Genomic DNA, 22544 nt, shown 5'->3' with positions numbered 1-22544 from the left:
TGTTATCTTTCAAGAAATATATGGACCACTGATAATAGTTAGGGAAGCAGTTATATTAGGAAATAAATAAATGTGGTTTATTAAAGTACGGAACTATTATATAATGTTCAGGTAATCCAGGAAATATTTAGACCTACAAAATACCTAGAAAAGCTCTTTTTAATAGTATAAAAACACAGTAGACTTACCCTCTCTGACAGTTAATTTTACAAAAGTAATGTATTCAATTTTCCTGTTGAAGTACCATTATACCTATGGCTAGTTAAGAATTGATAATATTAAGTTCTGAATTTAATTAAAAAAATATTTCCTCCTTTCTTTCTAATTTTCCATCTTTCTTGAAATACAGGTGAAGTTCTTTCCAGACACTTTATACATACACACATATATACATATACACACATGTATTTATTTCTTCCTTTGATTTTAATAAGTGATGGATGGGGAGGGGAATTGGTCTGCCTTAGATCTATAATTCTTACAGTATCATTATAAATCTTACAACATCACTTATGACAGTCATAAACATTCAGAATATTGAAGTGTGTTCATTTCCCTTCCAGAGCCAAAAAAAAAAAGACATTTAATAGATTCATTATAGTTTATCTGAAAGCTTTTCAGCGAAGAGGAAAAAATTTTTGTTGTTTAAAAGTTTGGTTAATTATAGCATCTTATACTAGCTTATTAGTTAATTAAGATTTTAATGTGTTTTTTGTGGTAAAATTTTTATTCTAACAGTCTTTGTGACTTGTGGCATATGATCTGTGTATGTAAGCATAGATCACTTTAAAAATATTAACTACAACTGCCAACAATTGAGTACTTACTCTCTACCAGGGAGTTTTCCAAAGGTATCAAAAGTATCAAGTCAGCTAATCTTCACAACAGCCCTGTGAGGTGGGTGCTATTATGTCCCTTTCTCAGATGAGGAAACTGAATCACTAAAAGGTTAATTTACCCAGAATTACTCAGATAGTATTACAGCCAGGATTCAAGAATTTGTGCACTAATCTTTACTTAATTGCCCTCTCCCCAAGATTTTACAGTCAGGTTAACTATTTGAACAATATACATGTATATTGTTCTAGTACTTAATTGCCCTCTCCCCAAGATTTTACAGTCAGGTTAACTATTTGAACAATATACATGTATAGTCATCATATTAAAAAACAACAACAACGGAACAAAGTATTGAACATTTGCTAGGCTCTATAATTAGTATTAGGTGATTGTATTAGGCTGTACAGGAAGGGTGTCATCATTAACAGATGGCTAGGCATTAGCACTACTAGAAATGGTAGTCAAGATTTTGAAACCTGAGATTAAAAAATATCTGAGTTAATGAATCTTGTTTTTGCTTGTTTTTCAGTAGAGTTTCAATAATACTGGTTTGATTTTGATAAATCAGCATTTATTATGACAGTAGATCTTGATGAGCAGTACAGTAGTCTCAACTGAGTCTGGTTCAATGATTATTTTTAAAATACATGTAGCTAAAATCTGCTAGAATGTTCATGTAAGGATTAATTTTATCTTTTTTTTTCCCTTTAGTAAAATAAAACAGGGTCTGTTACCTAGCTTGGAAGATTTGCTCTTCTATACAATTGCAGAAGGACAAGAGAAAATACCTGTTCATAAATTCATTACAGTAAGTTTTTATATTTTTCTGTCTTAATTTTTTTAAAGTCAGTAATACTGAATCAATAATATGGTAATATTGAAATGTAGTCTTAAAGGTCATCTGAAATGTAGATTCTGACTGACACTATTTCTCTTATTTTCAAATTTTCATCATGTTCATTTCAAGGTAATCAGTGAAAGAAAATGAAAGAAACAATGAGAATGTCCAGAAAGTGGGTAATAGTGACACTAAAATGCCATATACATACTCAGGTCTTGGGTAGAAGTTTTTATATACAGGAATTAAAAACTTGTAGTTGGAATAAGCATATACATTATTTGCACTTTATATTTACAAACTCTTATTTTTTTAAAAACAGGCACTCAAATCTACAGGATTGCGAACGTCTGATCCCAGGTTGAAAGAGTGTATGGATATGTTAAGATTAACTCTTCAAACAACATCAGATGGTGTCATGCTAGACAAAGATCTTTTTAAAAAGTAAAAAAAATTTCTGCCAAACCTTTAATGGTGATTTGCTATGCTATATGGTGTTTTTTCTTTTAAAAGAAAATTGCATCTTTGAAGGCCAGCGCTTCCTGTGTAACTGAAAAAAAAAAAGGGGAAGGGTGTTTATAAACATCAATTGTTTGGAACAACCTGGTGCACATTAAGGTTCTATAATACACTGAGGCTAAGACTATACTTTGAAACTGTTCTGAGGAAATGTAGCCACAGATCTTTATTGCGTTCAGTTTGAATAGAGCACACTGTTTGTCCTATCATGGCTTAAATTAATCTTTAATTCATCTGCATATCTTGCAGGCTTTCTCAGTATGTTCTGTTTCTTGCCTACAAGGTGACTTAGATGACATCATAAAATGAGAAGGCTTCTTTCAGGCAGTGTATATTCCTCAGATTTACTTATCTCCTTTGTCTGCTTCTTTCCTCTCTTCAAACATATTACTACATAGGCTTTTGGCTATTTGGGATTTTTTTCCAGATTATTTAAAAACTTAATGCAGACTTTGGATATTAATGCCTTGATTTGGTTATTGAAAATATTAATTTTGACCTTCTTATATTTGGCTATCTTTATTATTTCTCTTCATTAATGTGCTCCTACTTGTCTGATTGCTTAATGATTTAATAGATAGCATGTTTGTCATCGATCCCAAAGAGATGAACTATTGAACTACTAAACTTAGGTAAAAACTAGTATAAAACTGTAAACACTACTGTAAGACATTGGCTTTTTCTAGACCATAGGCTTAGGTTGGGATAGATCCAAAAAGTTCCAGCATCTGCCTTGAAAGTTTATTTGGATGTATGTATTTTTATTAACTTTTTCTTTTATTGTCTTTTGGGGGCTAAGATGATTTGTTCTTAGATATCTCCTGGGAATGTCCTAGAGTATTAAGTCATCTGCAGATAAAGGTATTTAGCTGAGATCCTCCCAGATATCTTGGCATACTGTGAAGCACTGCTGACAGTTTGGATTTTTATCTTTTCACCACAAGGTTCTTGAATCTGTTAATTCAGCTGACCTTATAAAGTATAGATTTAGGTCCACGTTGGAATTGGTGTTAGGAATTGTGAATCTTCAGAACCTGTTTCTTTGTGAAGAGAAGGAAATGTCTAGTTAACTGTGCTTTTGCAGTAAAGATTATTTTACTTTTAGAGTTCATGAACTGTGCAAAGTATCTTGATTATGGTGCTTTTTAGGGAGTTATTTTAGTGTATCTGAAAGTGAAGTTGTCAGAGAGATGGTAGGTAGATTTGTTGATAATGGGTATGAGGAATTGCTTTGGAATTCCTAAGTGAAAGCAGTATTTTATACCTTTGTAATACTGGTTAAATTTTTTTTGTGCTTCATAAACATATTGCTGTGTTTAAATATGAAATTAAAAGTAACTTAAATATACTGATTATGAAGTCAAAAAACAGAATCATAAAATTTCTACCCATAAGTATATTTTAAAAATAATAATTAGCATTATTTAAACACTGATCCTTTTTTTTTTTTTTAATTGATGATTGTAATATAGGCAGTTCCCAACTTGACAAAGCTTAGTGGTACATGTGAGGAGGCAGTGGAAAAGTTTACGTTTATAGGCATATGATTTCTCTTCCTCCCTGGAATGAGGTGATTCAAAACCTCTGACTATTAACCTTTTCAGGTCACCTGGAAAGGTGACTGCTCCAGAGAAGTTTTTTTCTCTGTTTTCAAAATAAGTTTTCTTGTTAGTGTTGCCAGAAATAAACTATCTCAGCTCCGTGTAGGTGGGAAGAAGGTGTTAGGACAGTGGAATCTTTTTTCCCAGAGAAGTGATTCATAAAGGTGGAAAGATTTGGTTGAAGTCAATATGTTGATATTTTACCTAAAATACATTGTTGATTAATATGTTTAGCCTTTGATGGTAATCTGAGAAACAACTTGTATGTAGAACATTTTTTTAAATAGGAAAATGAATTCTAAGCATACCTTTTGGAGCATAATCTGTTTGAAAGTTGGAGACTGCCTGTACCCATCTAGATAGTGAATTGTTTTTAATGATAATATCTTTAATAGAAGTAGAAATTTGTGTTGAAAAGGAATGCATTAAAAAAAAAAAGAAAAGAAAAGGAATGCCTTACTTATTCTTGCATTTTTAGCCATATAAACAGTAGAACTATTTTTATGTGTGATCATAATTTTTTCATCTTTTATGTTTTGGAGGAAAGTGAATGGTAGTCTTTGAATTTGTTTATTGTTTTATTTTTCTTAAAAAATTCATATCCACTATGTTATTTTACTAATGAAAAATTATATGTGAGATATTTTATAAAACAGTTATGTGCATTACAGTTGTTAATCACAAACATTTAAGTAAAGAAGGAAGGAAAAATTATTACGAGTTTACAGTTAAGAAAACTGAACAAAGCATGAGAAAGATGTGACTTGCTGAAAAGCATAAGCAGTTCCTCATCAGCTCATTTTATGTGACTTCTGATTTTCTAATTAGGTTCATAAAATCTATGTTAAAATAACTTCCAAGAAAAACATTACTATTTGGAATGTTCATCAGTGTGGCACTAGGCACTCTTCTGAGTGGTAAGATTTCCTTGGTTGGGCACAGTAATTCACCAGGGAAGACTGTTAGCATAGCTTTACCAGCACCTTCTGATAGAGCAAAAACATCCCAGTTTCACTGACTACAGTTTTGTTAATGATAAAGCCTCCTTTTAAAAGTGCTGATTAATTTTGAATAGTTAAATAGTGGGTTAGTGGTAGGCTAATAATTTCTGCTTGTTTGGCAGTCCTCATATTTTCTCATGTAATACTTCTTGAAAAAAGGGGGGTGTAGATTTGATTTGATATAGATATAGTGATACAAGATCAGGAATTGTCTTTTCGGCTGAGAATACGACTTACAGCTCTCATGTGCAAGTTGAATTGCTATTTGAAGCATATTATAAATATTAAGTCAGTGGCAAAACTTAATACCTTTAGGTTAACATTGAAATTATCAGAAAATATATCAAAGTGTATTGAAGTAAATATTTATCTTTTGAATGTCAATTATTTTTATGTCTGAAGGTTAATAGAAATTAGGACTATAACTTTTACATGTTGTAATTGGGACACATCTTTATCACTGAAAATAATCTATTTTACTTTAAATCAGTGTTTAATTTTATGTTGACTGAGTATATGTTCTGGATTTTTATTAATAGTTAAAATATGATATTTGGCTTTTTAACTTTGATTTGATGTTTCATTTAGAACAACTGGAATTAAAATACTGAGAGAACAATTTCAAATACTGAGATATAAAAATTTATCATTTACCTATGGACTGAAAAAGAAATACTGAGAGTGCTTGCTCCTCCATCTCTCTTTTAATAATTGGTGCACATTAGTTACTTACAAGTTACATACAGAGTTTTCTTATCTGTAAAGTGGGAAATCATCTCAAAGTATTCATGTTTTAAGGGTTAAGCAGGATAAATAGTACTTGAAACAGTACTTTTTAGTCTGTTCTGGGCTTAGTCTTAAGTTGGTGTTATGGCTTGATGCTCACATCTGGAAAGTCTTACTTTATCAAGTAAGTATTCTATTACTAAATTTCTGAGACTCTCTTAAGAAGATGAACTTAGAGTATATGGTTGACTGCTACCTATTTACAAAACTCTTCTTTAAGGTTGTATTGATGAATTGATTTTCTGGCTTATATCTTTTTTAAAACAAAGCAGACCATTGGTTCACATCATTAGATTTCATGCTCTCCCATCCACATGATTTCTCATACCTTTTAAATGGTTTATAACAATGAAACATTTTAATTCTTAATGTATTACGTATCTTACAGGGAATAGAATAATGTAGTTTAACATTTTTGGTGATTCAGATAATATAAAATTACTGTACTTCTATACATAACTTTTTAAAATTATACATTATTTTTATAAGCATTTTAATAAGTATTTCTTTAAGAGACAATCTGACTATACAAAGTTGATATTTCCATTTTTTTAGCTTAGAAATGCAAATTTTTCAAAATGTAATTCAGGAAAAATATGTTAAAATACAAAATGTTTAGTTTTTTGTCAAATACTAGTAATAGTTATATAGAAACTAAGGGATATATATTATTGAAGTCTGATTTTTGTTAACCAAATGTCATGCTGAATGCTTATCAATTCTGGTAGGGTAAAAATCTTGTTTTTAGATGGTCTTGATACTTTACCTGGTGGAATACTCTGCTGTTTTAAACTTTGGCATAATTTTTAGGCTATCTAATTTGTTTCTTTAACTTGTTCAACAGCTTACAAGCAATTACATGAAAGGCTACTTGAAGGAAAGAGAATAATGTAGAAGGAGTATAATTTATAGAATTTAGTTTGTTGTGTAAAATGATGAATTTCTCTATTGTTTGAACATTCTCCTAATTAATATTGTTACTAGCAAGTACTAATATTTAAAAAGTACTAGTTTGTTAATTTTTTTCTCATATTCCACAGATGTGTTCAAAGCAACATTGTTTTGTTGACACAAGCCTTTAGAAGAAAATTTGTCATTCCTGACTTTATGTCTTTTACTTCACACATTGATGAGTTATATGAGAGTGCTAAAAAGCAGTCTGGAGGAAAGGTAACATTTTTGATGTGACTATTTTCCTAAACCAGTTAATTAAATTCAGCTCAACTTGAGGTATAGAGAGTAAAATTGTGTAGTTTTGTGCTTTGCTAATTAAGAAATTTAAGTTAAGTGAAGCTACTGGATTAAGTGCTTTTAAAATATTTAATTTAATTGTTATTTTAGCTAAAAAGAAATCTAAATTTAAGAATTCTTTGTGATTTTTGAAATGATTGGTACGGCTTTTAAATTTTTAATTAATTAGTAAGTAACTTATTGGAAATTTCTGCAGATATAATACCTTTGAACATTAAATAAAATGTTTCTAGTTTTTAAATTCTCCACATAAGGGCTACTTTATTTATTCTTCATATTGAAAGTTTTTAGACAATGAAACACTGTCAACATGACCCTGATTAAAAAAATTCTCTATTCCTTTCCCTTAAAAAAAAAAAAATCAGGTCCTAGCTCCTATTTCAGACTGCTTTTTTAGGAAGAGAGGCACTGAAAAACGGAATGATGGAGATTGAGAGAAGTCATTTAGATCTCACTTACAATCCTCAGAAGTCTGTTGTGCCCTTAGTTTTTATGAATATTGTTATAAGAGATAGACTACAAAGCCACCGAGTGCTATAAAATAACTATTCATTGGTGGAAGCTAAATTGAGATAATTTTCTTGGTAGAAGAAAATACTATTTGCCTAGATTATATCTATTAATTTCTTTCCAATGTTTTGGATAGGTTGCGGATTATATTCCTCAGCTAGCCAAGTTCAGTCCTGATTTGTGGGGTGTGTCTGTTTGTACAGTAGATGGACAGAGGTAAGTTTATTTCAGACCCATCAAAACCAACTCTAAATCTTAAATTTTGCATAACTATGAACATGAGATAGAGGGGAACAACTTCTGTAATGGAAATTAGCCCCATAACATGACATAAATTCAAAAAGGTAAAGAAGTTTAGATTTTAGTTTAATTTAAGAAAATCAACTGAAACAATAACCGTACACTAAATTTTATGAGGCATTTCATCTCTCTTATTCACAGTTGTAGTCTTGTTATTTGAATGTTTTTTGTACAAGGACCTGCAATCATGAATTTGTTTAGGAAGAGTAGACTTGGCAAAATGGGACATTATTTACTAGTGAATTGACCACCAATAAAATTAGTTCCCCTTTCTTGGCTTACCGTTGGTTACCCATCCTGTCATTATCTTTGTTCCTCTTGCTGCTGATATGATTAGAATCATAGTTAACACAATATAACATAATATAGTCTATTACTCATCAGTCATTTGCAAAGTGAAAAGTCAGTTGCAAAACATGCAGGACTTCATGAAGTCCATGAAAGCAATCTTTGGGATGTGCTCACGCTGTAGGCATAACCACTGACATATGAAGATCTAGGAAAATTATGAAAAGGATAATGATGTGAGAATACTTCACAGAGAATGATTTGATTTAAAAAGTCAGTTAGGAGAGGCCCTTCAAAAAATGGATAAAGTCTGAAATTCTTTTTTAAGAAAGACTGTTAATGCTGTAAGTCAGACATGAAGATTTCTTACTGGGTTGCAATTTGGTTTTGTCAGTCAAAAAAATTATGCCAAAAAAGAAAAATCAATATTTTTATACTCATTTGAAGACTTTGGCTCAGAGGTATAATCCTTCTGTTTTTTTTTTTTTTTTTGATTTTTAGTAAGATCATTATTACTTTTCTCAATAAAATGTAACTTACATAAAAATGTATACTACTCCTAAGTGTGTACAGCTTGATGAATTTATATCAGAGATATAATTTTATCCTAAATTTTATTAAAACTACAAATCATTTAGCCATATAATTTTAGATTTTATTTTTCAGGATAATGTCCCAATTAAAACGTTTTCCACTCATTTATTAAATTTTAATCTCTTATCTAAGTGATCTTATTTTTCACTACTTACCCTCCTAAAGTATTTACACTACAAACTATGGTTGAGCTCATTGATTCTTACAACAAAGGAATCTGAGGCCCAGAGTTTGTATCAAACTGGCAGAGGTGGAACTAGCACCTAGGTCTCTTAACTTTTTTAGTCCGTTGTTTTCTCCATTATGAAAGGCTTTTACCTTCATTTAGGCCTTTGAAATGCACTAAACACTTGTGCGTTGAATTAAATGTTGGGTGCCATGAAAGGATACAGGTGTATGAAAAGACATGGCGTATCCTTATGGAGCAAATTCCAATAGGGAGTGATATTCCTATTTTTTTGTATTTGGAGGAAATGGTTTATAGTGTAGTGGAAATTGTTATATTTGGAGGAAATTGTTATCACCTAATGCTTACACATGCCTTTTTTTCTTCTTGAACATACTTTGTGAGTAAAATGGTTCTCTTTGTGTAGTTTTCTAATCTAGAGAATTCTTAACTTTGGACTAGAACATACGTATTTTTAAATTCAAAGTTTTTTAACTAAGACTTTAGTCAGGCTTTGATTAGAATGATTGCCAGGTTGAATTGGAAATTATTTATAAATTTGATAGGAAAAAATGTATTTTTGATATGTATACATATTTATTTATATTCTATCATATACTCAGAAGTCAGGTGACCCTTTGATGTATCTTTACCCTCTGATCTCTCCATTAACCTCTGTTTGCTCAGGGGTAGTTATTATAGTGCCCAGTTTCACTGTGACTGAGTTTCACTCTGAATGAATGAGTGCCTAAAATGTACTGGGGCATTGTTCAGGGCACCTGGGATGCTTCAGCAAATAAAACAGAGATCTGCCTTGTGAAGCTTACATTATGATTGGATTGGTCAGTTTTTCCTTTTTCATACCTATTCTCTACTTCATGTGCATCCCAGTTCGGTAACATGTAAAGCTTTCTTTTTGTTCTGTTGTTTACCTACATAGTGATAATGATTGCCATTTGTGCCAGCTTTGTCAGGTTTATGAGACTGAACGCTGTTTCTTTTAATGGGGCTTAAATTGTGAATAGATACTGTTCACAAGATGAGGCATTTATAGATAGGGTCTCAGAGAATCATATTGAATCTAAACTGAGTTCCATTTAAAAACTAACTACAGTTTAGGATGATTAAAGCTATGAGTAAAAGAATAGTGACTAATTTCTAAAAGGGCTAGCTCATTTTATGTGACTGAATACAGGTGGGAGCAAGGAGGGTCATACCCTCTTACCCTCAGAGGCAGTTTATCGCATTACTTATTTATTATCTAATTTTGAACCACTCTATTATTACCTGAGTACCTTAAGGTATTTGCCTTTGTATTGTAGTATCCCTCTTAAAATAAACATACTTATATTTATTCTTTAATATCCAAGTAAACTTGTTGAATTATGGGAAAACTATTGAAGTTAGAATTAAAATAAAAATAACAACTCCAATTATTGTTACGTTTTTTCCCAGTTGATCTTATTTTTTAAATCTACTTTTAAATAGACATTCTATTGGAGATACCAAAGTTCCATTTTGTCTTCAGTCCTGTGTAAAACCTTTGAAATATGCCATTGCTGTTAATGATCTTGGAACAGAATATGTGCATCGATACGTTGGGAAAGAGCCAAGTGGATTAAGATTCAACAAACTATTTTTAAACGAAGATGGTAAGAATTAAAGCTCTTGTTAAACTTTATATTCAGTTAATATAATACAGTGCTAAATTCCTGAGTTCTTTTTGTGATTTTTTTTCCTACAGACTTAGTGTCAACAGAATGTACATGGCAAAAAAATGTATTACTTAGAATGTTAAATTCATTTATCCCAAGCCCATTTTTTTGTTGTTGTTGTTTCTGAAATACTTCTTCACATTCAAATTCCTCTATTTGTTCATTCCTACTCTTTAAAGACCTCTCTCAAAACCAGTCAATTCACCAGAAACACCCAGTTTATTATTCTGCTTTGTCTTTTTTGGGAAATTTTTAATTTTTCTTATAAAATGTTTAATTTTGTTAGAACAAAAATGTTAATTCTTTCCATATTAAATTTAGATGCCAGTGAGTTTATTAAACAAGGTGCTTCTGTGTATATGATATCCTTATTGAAGTTGCTAGTTTATAATAAGTTCCGTAAAATCAAATGTAGCATCAGGAAAGATTATGGTAAAGTAAGTAAGAAAAAGCAATTGCCCTCAAAACAAATAGGAAGAAAAGCAAGAAAATACTAGTTTTATAACTTTATTAAAAAAATAATAAAACAATAATGAGTATAAGCCACATTTCGTTTTTTATCCAACAGAAAGAAAAAATACAAAAGTATGTCTCACGACAATTACTGCAACCAGTAAATTCCTTCACTCTTGTTTTCTTTAATTCTATCTTAACTCATCACACAATGAGGAACCCAGCATATGCCTGAAAGATTAAAAAATAGAAATTAACCTATAGGTTGGTGTTTAGATTTAAAACCTCTGCCAGATCAGAAGTACTAATTACCTTTGTCCTCCCCTTTTCTTTTGGATTCCTGTAAAGTATTAAGACTTGTTAGTTACCCAACTATTTAACACAAGATATTTCTTTCAAATACCAAATGTTATGAAAGAGAAAAAGCAAAAATGCTCACCAACTCAACCAGAGCTACCATAAAACTTTTTTGTTATGGAAGTTCTCAAATGCATATAATATACAAAAGTAGAAAGAACAGAATATAAGCATGCATGTATCCATCATTTAGCTTCATGATTACTAACGTATAGAAATAATCACACCCAGCACCCCCCACTACACTCCACTGAATTATCTTAAAGCAAATCCCAGACATTGTAAATTTATAAAGTGAAATCTTACTTCCTGCTCCCATCTTCTCTCCAGCCCACTTTCCAGTGATATGAGATGCCTAAAATAACCAGTTTTTAGAGTAGATGATTAAACTATTTCTGTGGGTTTCACAAAAATTCTATGACAAGTGAAAAAGTATGAATGTTTTTGATTTTCTTAAAAAAAAAAAAAACTACTTAGATTTACACATGAAAATGAGGTATTTCTTTTTCCAAGTAATTTTTACATAAAACAAGGCTTTATAATATTGTAATGATAAATTACCATTAATATGAATATAATAAATAGATAAAGAAATTACAGTAGTTACTCTTTTATTATCAGTTTAAAAATGCTTTACAGCATAAAAAGTTTTAGCCCTATGGTGGGGAGTTGGCTAATACTTTCTATCATTATAAATAAGGAAATAAGTTACTTGATGGAGATGTCAATTTTGGATCTCCTCATTAAGTCTTTTCCACCTTAAAAAAGTTAAATATTTTTTAGCCTTCTTCCCCTATATTGTTAACATGGGCCTTGGTTCTTAAGTGTCTTATCTAGCTAATATTAAAGGATACAGAAAACAATTTACCTACATCTAATACATGGAAAAAGAAGACAAGCTCAAGTGCTGCATACTAATTATATTATCTTACTGCTAATATGTATATATCTTATATATTATATTATCTGTGTAATTGACAGAAGCCAAAATGTATGTGTTGGTTTATATGTGTAGAGGATTCAAAAAAGAAGTTGAGTTGAATTAATTTACATGAGAAGACAGGACTGAATTGTATTAGGAAGAACAGTTTGGGTGGTTGGGTAAGGGGGTACACTGCAGGATTAAACAACATATTAATTTTTATATGGTGATGTAAAATTCCACTTTAATACCTAAAATATAAATATCTGTTAAATTGAGCATTAATACTTTGTAGTTCTTTAGTATATGCATTAGCAGACTTTGACTTAGCCACAGTCATGAACCACATCTTTGAAAGGTTCATATGCTTAGCAATTAGAAAAGCTTTTTCCAGTATAATATGAAAGAACTTTCCACTTGTTTTATTCCCTTAGAGAGAATAAATATTTAAAAAATTGTTCAGTTTTGTGCATTCTAGTTTAAAAATGCTTATAAATTTCAGATGTCATCCATGTCCATTTTATCATTATACTAGGCTAATGTATGTCATTACTTCAGATATAGCCTTTGTTAATAGCTTAAGTGTTGTTTCTGCTGTCATAAATATTTTTAAATTATAAATTCTAAATGGAACCCTTCAATTCTTCCTTCTAACTACAGCAGAGCAGGAGACAAGTAGATTTCACTTTTAGGCTCAAGTTTTGTACTGCAGTAATGCTAGAGTTTTTAACATCTCTGGTTTATTTCCAAGTGTTCAGATGTCTGGCTTTTGAGTCATAGCAGAGTGAGCAAGCAGTTGCTTACATTTTAAAATTGTGCTGTCATGATGTGAAATGCTTTAGTGTTCTTGGAAGATCTTCTTGAATGTAGCTTATGTAGTATTTGCAGAATATTTATTATTTAGAAAATAGTAAATGTCCCCATACATGTGGTATCATTTGGAATATACACATTACCTCCTAGGGCCCTGGAGTCTAAACCTAATAATGTCAGGAAAAAAGAAAGAAGAAGAAAAGACAGATACATGAATATACGCAAGTACAAGTGTAAACTAATTTAGCACAGCCTGATGTCCATAGTTTGCTTCTGTCTGCATGTGGTTTTTCTTTCAGATGGATAATATTGGAAAATTTTTGTTTCTTGGCTCCCCATTTGCCATGTGATATTTTTCTGTGGTAACAGTTGCTTTCATTTTGTGTGATCTCAAAAGAAAGCAAACTTCTCTTAGCATAATTTGGAATAGGTGAAATCCTGACTGTACTAGTTAGATAGTATACCTGTACTAAGTTTTATTTTAACTTTTGAAATTAGTCATTATCATGGGTAACCCAAAATGTACAGTGTTTAAGGCATACCTAGATACTAAATCACATTGTTGATCTTATATTGAGGGAAACTGGTGTACTCTAAGTCAATGAAGATTTTTTTAATTAAAAAATTTTAGCAGTTTTATTGAGATACAATTCACCTACCACATAATTCACTCATTCAAAATGTACAGCTTAATGGCATTTAGCATATTCATAGAGTTGTGCAGCCATGACCACAATCAATTTTAGGCCACTTTTATCACACACAGAAGGTACCCTGTACCCACCGGTAGTCAGTACCTATTTCTCTTTTACCCTAGGAAACTAGTAATCTACTTTCTGTCTCTATGGATTTGCCTATTCTGGACATTTCATGTAAAGGGAATCATATTTGCTTTTATTACTGGTCTATTTAGCATAATATTTTTAAGGTGCTTTTATGTTGTGGCATGTTTCAGTACTTCATTTTTTATTTCTGAACAATATCCCACTGTATGGATAATAATAATACCACATTTGGTTTATCCACTTAACATTTGGCAGGAAGTTTTGGGTTGTGGGTTGCTTTCTGCTTTTTAACTATTATCAATAATACTGCTGTGAACATTTGTGTACAGGTTTTTGTGTGCACATACGCTTTTATTTCTCTTGGTTATATACCTGGGAATTGTTGGGTCATATGATAACTCTTTAACAGTTTGGAGAACTTCCTTATTTAGCTATAAGCTCATCTCACCAAAGATAACTTGCTTAAAATTCAAGGAGACTAGTAATGTAGCAATAATAACTTAATGAATTCTGTTAGATTTGTCAATTTAGGTAAAAAACTTGTTCTATAAGAAATAAAGTACTACCACAAACAGATTAGGAATTATACTTTCAAATAAATGTTTTCAGTGCCCTAAGAGTTTTATGTTTGGCATTTTGCTATGCTGTGAATGAAAATATACTCAGTTGAGATTTGAAATCCTGTTTGTCATAAGAATTAGAAGAAGTACAATTTTGGATGAATTTAAATTTTAAGTAATTTTTTAAATTATATTAGGCATACATCCTTATTATCAGGAAATATAGAAAGTATAGGAAATACAACTTAAATCCCCTGTAATCTTTTATCCTATATATGTCACTTGTTAATGTCTGTGTTTTCTTTTTCTGTGTATGTATATACATAAACACAAAAATAAAATATTTTTAAAAAGGAAAATTGAGTCCAAACTAGACATGCTTTTTCCACGTTGATTTTTTAGTAATAATATTACTGAATTGCTTAAGGATGTGCCAGGTACTTTCTAAACATTTCATTTTTTTTAATTCATTCGAGTAGTATGACTCAGTGAGGTATTGGTGCTGTTATTACTCCTCGCTTACAGATGGAAAAATTGAGGCACAGTGAAAATCAATTACTTGCCTGGGGTCAAATAGCTAGTAAATGGCAGAGTTAGAAAATTTGATTGTGCTCTTTATTATACTACTATTCACTGCCTTTCTGTACTTGAATCTTTGCCTATATAATTATCATAGCCGCTTCCTAGAAGTGTATTACTGGTTTGGTATGTAAGTGCCTTAAATGCATTCCTCCAATCCAACTTCTCCCTTCCCCAGTCCTGCCCCCCAAAGAACTATAACAATGGCTTACATAAAGAAAACAGATATGTTTATGGAAGTACCTGTGCATCACAGAAAATGGTGTCAGGTACTTGAAATAATGCTCTTGCTTTTATATTTTTAGATAAACCACACAATCCTATGGTAAATGCTGGAGCAATTGTTGTGACTTCATTAATAAAGGTAAAATGTTAACATTTCCTTTTAATCTAGTAAAATTTTAAATAGAATGAAAAAGATGAATCTTCATAAAGATGAATCTTACATATTTATGTGAAACTGTGTAAAGTTTTCTTTCGGTGTTAAATTAATCTTATAGTATAAGGTTAGGATATTTATTTCAAAATGCATGATGTAATTTCAAGGGCAAAATTAAAAATAGATGACTCATTATAAATTCCAACAGTTACCCTTGACCTGAAGATCTGGCAAAAATTCAAAAAGAAGTCTCTGCTGAATAATAGTCAAAGAAGTTTTTCTTCTTAAAGTTTAAGAATTTTTTCTTTCTCTTCTTTTTGGCTCTTCTGAATGAACAGATGTAAACAGAAGTAATAGCGTTTCACTGTTTGATGTTTCTCATCAGCATATGTAGGAACAAATGCTCTGGTACTTTGTTTTACAACAAAGTACATTTACCCTTGACTAGTCTCAAGTCCTTTATACTTTCATGAGCTGTAATCACAATTTTCACTTGAACTTGTTTCCTTGAATCATATAATAACTAAAATAAATAAGACTTATTCCAATTATTAAGTTATATTATTTTCACTACTCTTCGGTTTACATTGTATGTTTTGATTTTTATTGTTGTTGTTAAGTGTTTGGTTTGCCTTAATAATTGGAAACACTAATGTTATTTTGAAATAAGTATTTGAAAATGAGTCTATTGTGTGATACTGTTTAGTTTTAAATTTCCAAAAAATTTTATTTCTATTCAATTATGTTTCATTTGTGTTTGGAACATTTATATACTTTCTTCAGTAAACCTGTGCATATGTATTCCATGCTTGAAGAAAACATAACTACATGGCTTTGTAGATGCTTTACTGAGGATGTGATACCCTGGTTACACAAAGAATATTTGAACATAAATTATACCCTTGGCCCAATTAATAAAAATTCACCCAATTTGTATACTAGAAATTTTCTCTTAACTTTCTTGAATTTTTTTTGTTCATGAGAAAAAGCCTTTAAAATGAATATAAATGTTGTTATTTTAGGGCAAATGCTTCGTGAGCACCGGCCCACTTATCCTTGTAACTCTAGTGAGGTAGATAGTATAGCCAAGTATTATTTTTTAATGTAACTAATTTTTTAGGCTAGGAAATTTTCATTTTGCCCATTATAACATTTAGTTATTCATGACTATTTTACATAAGAGAAAAGTTGTCAGTTTGAGATAAATGACACTATTTGTTTATTATAGAAAATTATAATATGAATATGTGCTAGGCATACTCATGCCTTCAGGTAGCTTTCAGCATAGTATAGGATATACACCAGTAAAAGGGCCCTTAACAATGAAATTCAATAAATACTGCGATGAAGGAAAAGCTCATTAATAATTATTCAGCTTGAACAAGTAACTTAAATTAGAAGTAAGGAAAGTTATGGTAATCTCTTGTGTGTGTTAGTGCTTGGTGAGAAAACCACTAGAATGGTTCTGAACCTTTTTGGGGTCTTCCTAGAATATATATTCATATATCATGATTTTATGTAAACTGTAGGAAGTTCACGACCCTTTAAAGCTGACTCATGGATCCCAGTTTAAGAACTCTTAACACTGGAGAAAGATTAACATGGCACACCAATAGAATTTTCAAGAAAGGGCATATGTGAATGATTAATAGAAGTCTTGCTTAACTGCATGCAGTTAAACATCTTTTGTTTAATGATTCATGGGCTTAATATACTACACTGAAATGCTGCACGTGGGAAATGCATGTCTGGTTAATCATATCATTACTTCATTAGTGTCACCAGGTTTAGTCACAATCCATAAACTATACTTTGAGCCACATTAACATGAGTACTTAGAAATAGTTAAAAAAACACACATACACACCATAAGTGTTGCTCAGTGTCCAACTCTACAAACCTTTAACTAAGTCATTTTGTATTTACAAATTTGATCAGTGATTTTAAATTTATAAAATTTTAAATTTACTGACAAAATTGGAAATGAGGCTTTGGGGTATGGTGCATATTTAAGGTGACTTTCCTTGAGTTTTTTTGTTTGTTTTATTTTTAGAAGGTGTTTCACAAGTTTTGGGTCTTTTTTTTTTTTTTTTTTAAATGTTCTTCTCTGTTTTGGAGGGGTAAGCCTGACATACCTCTGTATAAAACTGCCCGAGGATGTAATACTTTTCTTAGACTCTCAAAAAGAAATTCAGAACTTTCAGAAATAGTTATCTGTGATCTCTGCACATTGTATGATCACATCATATTTATGAATTGGTAGTTGAAGTAGTAAGACCATAGCTGAAGAAATTTTCAAACCTAGCCCTCTTACTGTATATGTAGATGCAATGAGGAAATGGAATGGATCATTCCAGTAGCAGTAGAATTGGGCTTGATCTGGGTCTCCCGATTTTCTGTTTGCTGCTCATTAGAATTCACTCTGCCATTTTTAATGTAGGTATTTGCTGTTTCTCTTGATAACGTTTTTGTCTTTACCTAACATAGTTATATTGTCCAATCAGCAGAAATTTTATTTTCTTTTACCTTTTTTTATTGAGTTATAGTCATTTTACAATGTTGTGTCATTATTTTCTTAATTTTAACTTATACGAAAGATAACAATTTGTTTCCTTAAAAGTCAGTTTAATTTTCAGTGAGAGTATGTAGTCATTCTTTGGGCACTAGTCAGTGCTTGCTGTCTGTAAGGAACTAGGCTTCTTCTCAAGGAGCTTGTGCTTTGAGTATCTGAAGTGTGGTTATTTTACCATGGCTACTAGGTGTAAATTCTGTGTTTTAGCTTTTAATTGATGACCTTAAGGCTATTTTTTTTTTTTCTTTCAAAATTCAAGACTTTTATTATGGTGCTATTAAAACATCCTCCTCATGTTATTCCCCCTCCCACACAGACACACAACTTTAGTAGAGTCTTTAGTAAGACTCTTTGTTTCATAATTTTGTAGTATTGATATTTTTTCCTTGTAGGATTGGTGGTGATCCTCAGGAAATGGGGGAAGAGGCAGAGCAAATGTTCAAAAGGATTAGCAGATTGTGGAAAAAAAGGAGGATTTGGACAGAAGGAACCTGTTGCAATAAATTCTTAACTACTAAACTTGTAGGAATACTCCAATATTTAAAAATTTAAACAAAGCTATATAGGTAAATACCTTCATAAAAACAAATGTCCTTTTGTACTTAAAATGCACATAATTTAAAAATCATCAAGGTACTATACTTCCTCTCTTTTTCTCTGTGGTAGCTGCTAAACTCAAAGGAATGCTTTTTTGCAGTTTGTTTTATTCGATGATGATAATCTGGTTGTTTGCTTTAAAGTAAAGAATGAAAATAAATTTTGAAAGCACAGTTATTCTGGATGAAATAGCAGTATCTTTACATGATTTTTAACCTCACCTAGTTTTGTTTTAAAAATTAAGATCTTGTGATAACTTGAGGGTTAGGGTGGGAAGTTGAGAATAACGTTATAATTGTCGCACTTCTACTTTTTTATTTTCAAAGGTAAAGAGTAAGTTGTATTGTCTTCTATGTTTGTCTCTTGATTCTAGTAGTAGTTTCTGGCTTTTGTCATTTGAAGAAGCTTGATTTTTTTTTTAATCAGAAGTATTTTTGAGTTTATAATATTGAAGGCTTTTTTTCTCTTTTAAAAAAATAAGTATGCTCTATAAAAATCAAGACAAATTTAGTTAATATATATGTAATGCTCAGTTTGGTCATGTTAGCAATAACCTGTTACACTTTCTTATAAGCCACATTTTTAAGGTGATTTGTGGCTCTGGAGAGCAATGGATGATGCCTTGAACTTGGTAACATTCATAAGAAAGGATTATGTTGGTTTACTTCCTGTTTATATCAGTTGATGCATTTGAGTTTTTTTTTTTTTTAAATAAAAGGCAAGTAATTTATTGCCAACAGAATTCACTTTTCTATTACTTTATTTCTAGGGTTGTCTATGAAAATGCTAGATTTAGAACTTTTTTTTTTTTACTGTAGTATCTATTTTAATCTCCCATGTATTATTTAGCTTTAAAGCATTTTCTTTGGTGGGATTAGACTAAATGTTTTATAAAATCATTTTTAATTACCTCTTTTTGCCTCTTCTATGTCTTTCCTCTATGATCTCTAATTTTCAGTTGGCTTCTACACCATACTTTATGAATGGAATCAAGTGATTTACTTACAAAATAACTGATTAATGCATTGACTTTAAATGAGTCATTTAATACTAAATTTATTGGCACATGTCCCTGTTAATAGTGATATTTTCACCTGTGTTATGATAGATAATATGTGATTTAGTTCATGAGTATATTGTAAAAACAGGCTATAAAACCACTCCAATGTAGTTATATTAATTATTTTAATTGCCAGTGTTAAAACTCAGTGCCTCTTTATCAAATTTTTATTCATAAAAGTTTTCCTCAAAGGATTGTAAATTCTTTAATTTGATAGGTATGTTTATTGAAAAGTTAATTTGTATAATTTTCTAATCTCAAGGTCTGGTTACTGACCTTTTCAAACAAACCACATGGTTTGCTTTTTAAAAGTCATTTGATAAATGGATTAGAAACTTTAGTAGATACATTTTGTCCAACTTTTTGTTTTGTTTTCCTACTGTACTTACTATAAATTACTCCAACTTTTTAAAGATTAAAATAACATATCTAATAATGCTTATGCAGTTATTTAAAACTGTAATAAACGTATCCCTGGGCATGGAAATTTTTTTCCGAGAGATAACGGGGTATTGAGAGTTTTAAGACTGTCAATTTTCAAATCTGTTTCCATATGTACCTTTATTAAAATTTAACCCACCTTTGGTCTAGGTTTCCTCCCATTTTCCAAAAGAAAGGCATACTTACTATGTCCTAGATTTTACTATGGTGCGCTGCTTCAGGTTATAAAAACTTCTTGGGCACAGTCAAAAGAGAGTTTTGAAACATTGTAGTCATTGGTATTAAGGATGTGCATCATTGTAATAATCACTAATGACTGGGAACAAGTCATATACTGGATTTCCAGTTTTTTGGTTTCAGCAAAATGGAAAGAGGATCTAATTAAGTTGTTAGTTAATAAGAGTACTAAATGTAATTTTTGAGGATGTTATTTTACTGTGTGACTTGTACGTAATGAAATAAATGTCTAAAGAACTTAGCGACGTTGCTGTAACAAAACCTTTTCTATTTCCATCTACTCATCTGTTAGCAATATTTCTCAACTTGTAAATCTGTAAAAATTCAAGATAGTAAGAGAGTAAAACTCCTCATTCTAACGATAGAAAATATCCACTGATACATGAACTGATTAAAAATCAATGACTATTTCAAAGGAGAAAGAAAATACCCTAAAGGAGCAGTTTTTAATTATTGTGGAAAATTATTAGCAAATAAACATTTTTCCTTTAACTTTATGTGAAAAATTTCAAAGACATACAAAATAAATTGAATAGTTTAACCAGTCCCCATCAACTCATTCCTGGCTTTAATTTTCATAACATGTGTTCCTTTACTTCTCTGTACCCTACTACTAGAGAAATGACAATTTTTTTCTCTTTTTTACAGTTTGTGTTTTTGCTTTGGTGGCAGGGGGGGAGTTACTCTAGGTTATTTTGTATGTGTATGTGTGTTTTTTTCTAACATCTTTGCAAATAAACTTTATACTGTAAATTTTTCAAAATTAAAATTACATGACATCATAACAATTATTAGATCCCATATATCCCTGGGGTACATGAAGTCTTTCCGAGAGATTACAGAGGCAAATATATTTTGTCAACTTAAATTAAATGCTATTTCCAGGTAGATAATAAAAGAAATATTAATCAAGTGCTTTTACATTTAAATGGGGAAGTTTTGGGGGGAGAGACTTGAGTCAACACAATCATCAGATATTTTATTTTGCCTGTTCACATAACCTGCCGAGGACATTTCAAGTAGCTTACCCAAAATGTTATATAATGGTAGACATAGATAAATATCAGTTGTTCCTTAAAAACAGCAAAGAAGCAAAACCTAATTATAGTTTAATTTAGTAAGCTACAAAGTAGACTAAGAATGTGACCATAGTCAAGAGTTGAAACAAAAATTGTTTTTTTAAAGCTAAACATGACAGCTAAATAAAGAAAATTTGTATTAGTTTTATAGGCACAAGTCAGAGAATGAAAGTTCAATATAACTTGTTTATTTTTACATTGATTAATTGTATAACCAGTAATTATCCATGTGACATCCCAATGCAAATGCTGACATCCTTTTCCAAAAGAGTTGTTTTTTGTTTTTTTTGTTTTTTGTGCTTTCTCAAAGGTTGCAAAGGTTTTTGTGGTTTAAATGTTGTTACATATTTTACAGCATTAGGATCTATGGAATATTTTGACAACTGCAACAGTTCAATGAAGTTGGTAATTTCTTCTTTTAATTATTTTTCATTGAACAGCTTTGGAGTTACATTTCTACATTTTGATTTCTGGTGTATTATAAAGAAAGAAAATTTAGAATATGTCAAAGGACGCTTTAGAGAAATACATAGGTAGTCATTACAATATGACTGTAGCTAAATTATCCTTATCTTGTTTAAACTTTGTTAGTGCCTGATTTTGATGAAATAGTGTGGTGTTCTTTCCAGCTATTGATTGTATACGTGATTGCACATTCTTTCTCAAATAAGTTGATTTGAAAGGTTTCACAGATTATCAGCTACATGCTAATCCGCTTGTAAAGTGGAGATTGAATCTGGCTTTATTTAAATAATACTCTGGTACAGGTTTTCCCCCCATAATAAAATTTTAAAGTGTAATGTTTTGGGTTTTTTGAGGGTAAAGTTTAAAAATTTCGCTTTAGTAGTTGTCAAATTACTTTTATTTTAAACCTGTTGTAAAAAGTAGAGATGTATTGTTTCTTTTGGGTGCATATCACCAATTAATACGTTTGATTTCAGATCTACAACTTACTGCTTTGTAAACTTCGCCGAGGTAAAATGAAACCATTTGGCTACTTGAACTGATCTACGTTACATAGGTTTTTCCTATTGACATTTGCAGTAGCTAACGTGAGAAATAGAAGTGATGAAACAATACATCTTCCATACTCTGAATTGGCTTAATTGGCATAATAGCAAAATGTAGCTAATTTTTTTTAGAGACTATGAAATATAATTTTTTTAGTTCAAGTATTGTTAAACAAGTGAGATATTAAAGGTAGAGCTTTCTCTACAATAGTAAAATACATCCAAAATGTTTACATATACTAGAATTGCAAAAGATTAGTTTTGCAGTGTAACTCTTGTTCTAACTCTAAT

The 22544-nt window shown here is 30.7% G+C and overlaps 1 protein-coding gene across 6 annotated transcripts in view; it reads left to right on the top strand.

The window, feature by feature from the left end:
* The window catches only part of GLS (glutaminase), a 76646-nt gene that overhangs the window by 11788 nt on the left and 42314 nt on the right, over positions 1 to 22544 (top strand). For 3 of the 6 annotated variants that reach the window (XM_074364258.1, XM_074364259.1, XM_074364260.1), the window contains exons 2-7: positions 1552 to 1648; positions 2001 to 2122; positions 6626 to 6755; positions 7483 to 7562; positions 10183 to 10346; positions 15184 to 15242. In XM_074364258.1, the coding sequence (XP_074220359.1) occupies positions 1552 to 1648; positions 2001 to 2122; positions 6626 to 6755; positions 7483 to 7562; positions 10183 to 10346; positions 15184 to 15242 (652 nt within the window). Of the gene's footprint in view, positions 1 to 1551; positions 1649 to 2000; positions 2123 to 6625; positions 6756 to 7482; positions 7563 to 10182; positions 10347 to 15183; positions 15243 to 18228; positions 18396 to 21598; positions 22219 to 22544 lie in introns of those variants that run through there. The other 3 variants (XM_010948714.3, XM_045512006.2, XM_074364261.1) reach the window with 3 other exon arrangements.

Source organism: Camelus bactrianus, chromosome 5 (genome assembly GCF_048773025.1).
Source record: "Camelus bactrianus isolate YW-2024 breed Bactrian camel chromosome 5, ASM4877302v1, whole genome shotgun sequence".
In the NCBI taxonomy this organism is placed as follows: Eukaryota; Metazoa; Chordata; class Mammalia; order Artiodactyla; family Camelidae; genus Camelus; species Camelus bactrianus.
The sequence above is the reverse complement of the archived record's forward strand: the minus strand, read 5'-3'. Positions and strand labels throughout refer to the sequence as shown.